Source organism: Trachymyrmex cornetzi, unplaced genomic scaffold (genome assembly GCF_001594075.2).
Source record: "Trachymyrmex cornetzi isolate Tcor2-1 unplaced genomic scaffold, Tcor1.1 scaffold1280, whole genome shotgun sequence".
Lineage (NCBI taxonomy): Eukaryota > Metazoa > Arthropoda > Insecta > Hymenoptera > Formicidae > Trachymyrmex > Trachymyrmex cornetzi.
The window spans coordinates 51,823-56,115 of NW_017295851.1; the positions used below are offsets into that span (position 1 = coordinate 51,823).

Genomic DNA, 4,293 nt, shown 5'->3' on the forward strand with positions numbered 1-4,293 from the left:
GTTTATGCAAAATACTTAACTAAATGTTTTGCATAAAATGCATATTTTGCAATTTTGTAAATTTACAGATGGCAATCTCAATCTTTTTACTTCACCTTTTATTAACTCTTTAACGAACAACGATTGACTACTAAAACTGTCCGATAGTTAATATTCAGTTAAGTATTTTGCATAAAGTTCCGCAGTCTATTCATAAGTTATACCAGCTATACTTTCGAGGCAGTTATCATTTAAATTTAAAAAAACTACTGCATCCTATGTCCTTTTAAATATTTTTTTATCTATGTAACATTAAATTAAACGATTTAAGATAAATTACTTAAATTCCGCGTGTAAATAAATTTTATCAACTTCAGTAATTATGTTAAATTATACATATTTAAAGTCCTAATAAGCAAATACTCTTAACTCGCAAGTAAAATTGCTTCAAATTAATTATCTAATCGATTAATCTTAGCCGCTAATTAATATAAGACGATATTGAGAAAATTTAATAACAAAAATAGTGATACAATAAATTACAACAATGTTAATATTAATGAAATACAATTTTTATGCGGCTGATACAAACAATTTTTTCTTAATTATCAAGTTACGGTAAATGTGACAGCTTATCTATACTATTTAGATTAATTGGTTCGCGCGATACAGATTAGTATTTACGTAAGCTGTCAATTTATTTGGTAATTATTTAGTACAGAAGAACCAGCTTCGCCTTGACCTTGACATATATTGTCAGGTCATGACCTCATGAGTTCTCCCGAATTTCATCAAGTAGTTCACGTATCACTTTTAATGAAGGTGTAAATTCATATAAATTGCAATAAAAGGCAAATTTATATAAGCATGGACAGAAACACGGTCGTAAATTGCGGATAGATTCTAGTACTGACCAGTATTGGGATATACAAAAACAAGATCGTAAACTGCGAATAGATTACTGCAGTAGCTGGATTCTGTAACTCGGTAAACGTCGGTATTATCTTTTAACGACAATTTTTGGTATCATTATCGTGTTCGTTAAGAAATAACAATATAAGCGATTCTATAAGTGAAAAGTAACATAATTTGTCGATAATATGTCGTTAATAAGCAGGGCCGGCGACTATTGTGTTGAGGGTGTTGAGAACTCAACATCCAGTCGGTTATAGGGTGTTGTTTTCAACACTCTATTAAGGTGACAAAATGTAATGAATTATGTAGGAGATTTTATTAAGTATACATGTATTCTTTTCAATACTCATAGCGTTTTCCACTGGCGCACTGAGTGGGCACTGAGTGTCAAATTTCAAATTCTTCAAATCAAATTCGTCAAATCGAACGATGGGAAAGTGACGGTACGCGATTCAAACTGAATTTAAAAAAAATATTATTGTTATTTTTGGTAGCAAAATACTAATTTATTTAATTTGTTTATTTTAGACATAACTCCAAATTACACTTTTGACGTGTTTGACGATGAAATTACCAGTGGAACACGAAACTTTTGGCATTCAGTGCGCCAGTGGAAAACGCTATCAATGTTCTGAGTATTTTCGCGAGAATTAGAGAATTTTCAAATAGGCCTATCGCCGAATATTGTGAGCCAATCCGCGCTTCGGAAAGATTTCTTCTCCATTGTCCGACCGCCCCGAATGACACCTGTGTGCGAGCAGCTTAACTAGCTAGACTCAAATCCAATATGGCAGAAAGCCCTTGACGCGGCAATTTCACGTGTATTTTAGGTATTTTAGGGTTAGTTTAGATTAGGTTAGGTTAGGTTCAAAATTCCAAGAGCTCAACACCCACTCAAATACAAAGTCTCCGGCCCTGTTAATAAGGATCGGTAAATTGTTAGCGATTCGTTAATTTATTGAGGGGTACGAGACCCCTCGATAGAGTTATAACGACAACGGTATCATTCATCGAGCAAATTATTCTGACATTATTTACGGAATTTACGGCCTCAAAAAATTAAACTTCAACTAAATTGTGAAATTAAATTCAACTAAATTGTGAAATTAAATTCAACTAAATCGTGAAAGTAAGTAACGATAAGAAACTCATTGGATATATAGTATACAGGATATATGCGCGTGTACATTATATAGTTAGAGGTTATACACATGAATAATACATTATTGTTCTGAATGAGAAACGTTTTGCAAGTAAGAAATAATTTTTTTTTATTATACATATTAAGATATTTATGCTGTTTTAGTATCATGGCTGCAGCATTCCTTGCATAGGAGCTGTTACTGCTTGAGCAGAGAGTCTGGCAAATAGAAAGAAGATTAGAGTGCCGGTTACTTCGTGACCATGCAAATCCTTTGGCATTACCTCAAAACGAATTTATGGATATTTTTCGGCTCAGTCCTGACCTAGCACTCTACCTTATTAACGAATTGCGTCATGATTTGCAACCCCAAAGAATTAGCGGTCTTGCTCCAGAACTACAGGTTTTAACTGTTCTTCAATTCTATGGTCAAGGCTGCTATCAGAGATCAGTAGGAAATCAATTCCAACATAATATGAGTCAAACCTCAGTCAGTCGATGCATCCACGCAGTTACAAATGCCATCAATCAACTCTTGCGTCGTTGGATTAAATTTTCTATGACTCAGGAAGAGAGAGCTGCAGCTCGCAATAAATTCCGAAATACTCCTCAGCCATTCCCAGGGGCTATTGGCGCAACATTTATAAATATACTAGGCCCTGTAGAACATGAAGAGGCTTATGTTAACCATCACGGTAATCATTCTCTTAATGTTCAAGCAATCGTTGATCCTGATCTCCTCATACTGAATATTAATGCAAGATTCCCAGGTGCTAGAAATGATTCTTATATTTGGAACAATTCACCTATTCGAAGGGCAATGGAATATTGCTATTATCGAGGTGAGCGCCAAACTTGGCTTATAGGAGACGCCAGATATCCATTAGAACCATGGTTAATGACTCCATTAGCTGATTATCCAATAGGTACGAGACAGTTTGAATATACAATGCAGCTCTGTTCATCTCGTAACTGTGTCAAACGTTTCAATGGAGTTTTCAAGTCCTTATGGAGATGTTGTTCGTATCAAAGAGTTTTAATGTATGAACCAGAACTTGCTGGTAGAATTATCAACGCATGTGCTATTCTGCATAACATGCGAATTCATGCGCGTCTTCCTGTTCATCAATTCCTAAATGATCAAGACGCAGGTCTTCCTGAAGAACCTGTGTACATACATCACAAGGAGGACAACGAACCGGTGAGGAACCTAGCGCTGGCACGAAGAATACAGAAGCAAATTATGGTAGATAGATTCCCCGATTTATCTGATGGCGATGACCTCTGACTTCTGTTATTATTAATAATTGTAATACAAATTAAATGACTTGTGACATTTTGTGAGAAAACAGAATTTTTTATTTCCTATTTTGAAATTATAAAAAAAGAAATATCACATTTGTTGACTTTCAAAGTGTAAAACTAAGATTATTAAAGATATTAAGATTATTAAGATTATTATGATTATTATTATTAATATTAAGATTATTAAGATTATTATTATTAAAGCATTTCACATTCTATATTGCACCTTCTTCATCTCTGTTTAACTTTGTTTCTGTTTAACAATTAAATCCAAAGTATCTACAAGACGAAGTAAAACTTCATTCCTGGCTTTGTCATTTTCTGCCATAGTGCAGAGAATATCAATATGTATACGATTATTTTCTGCTTGTATTAAGGCTGCCTCTGCCCGTAATTTTTCGGCCTGTGCTAACACCTGTAGCAAATATCATATTATGATAATTGTTTCTTATTAATAATTTTATATTTTTCTAAACAAATTATTTTTTTCCTTTGTCGCCTCGCATGTCCGCTCAGCGAGACTTGTAAATTCTTTTCGAGCTTTGTTAAGTTAAACTCCTAATCGTTCATGATAAACTCCTATCAAAAAAATTTATACATGTATATAGTATTCAGGAAAAATATATATTTTTATTACTGACAAAACTGCGATAGCGTCGCAGAACTAACCTTTCCTTAAAAAATTTGCCTTTGAAGTAACTGGCATGCGTGATTGCTTCATTAAAGCAGAAGTATATTGAGTTTTATTTTTAGGAACAACTTTAGCAATTTGTTTCTTCAGTGCTAAATCAGCTGACTGATTATTAGAAGTTGATACCTCAGGAATGGCAGGATTCAAGATTTGAGATTATCATCATATCCTCTTGAGTATTAGCATCCATAGTCATTGTAACTGATTGTGAGTCGATAGGCAGTAATTCATCATTGATATCTACACAAACATAAATTGAAAA

At 33.6% G+C, this 4,293-nt stretch overlaps 1 protein-coding gene across 1 annotated transcript; it reads left to right on the top strand.

The window, feature by feature from the left end:
* Positions 1–335: 335 nt before the first annotated feature.
* Positions 336–3,323, top strand: LOC108770512 (putative nuclease HARBI1; the record flags this gene model as incomplete). The annotated part of the gene is made up of 2 exons (XM_018522148.1): positions 336–355; positions 2,273–3,323. Coding segments are annotated over 2 exons (1,071 nt in total), but the record flags the coding sequence as incomplete, so codon positions are not given.
* Positions 3,324–4,293: the final 970 nt, after the last annotated feature.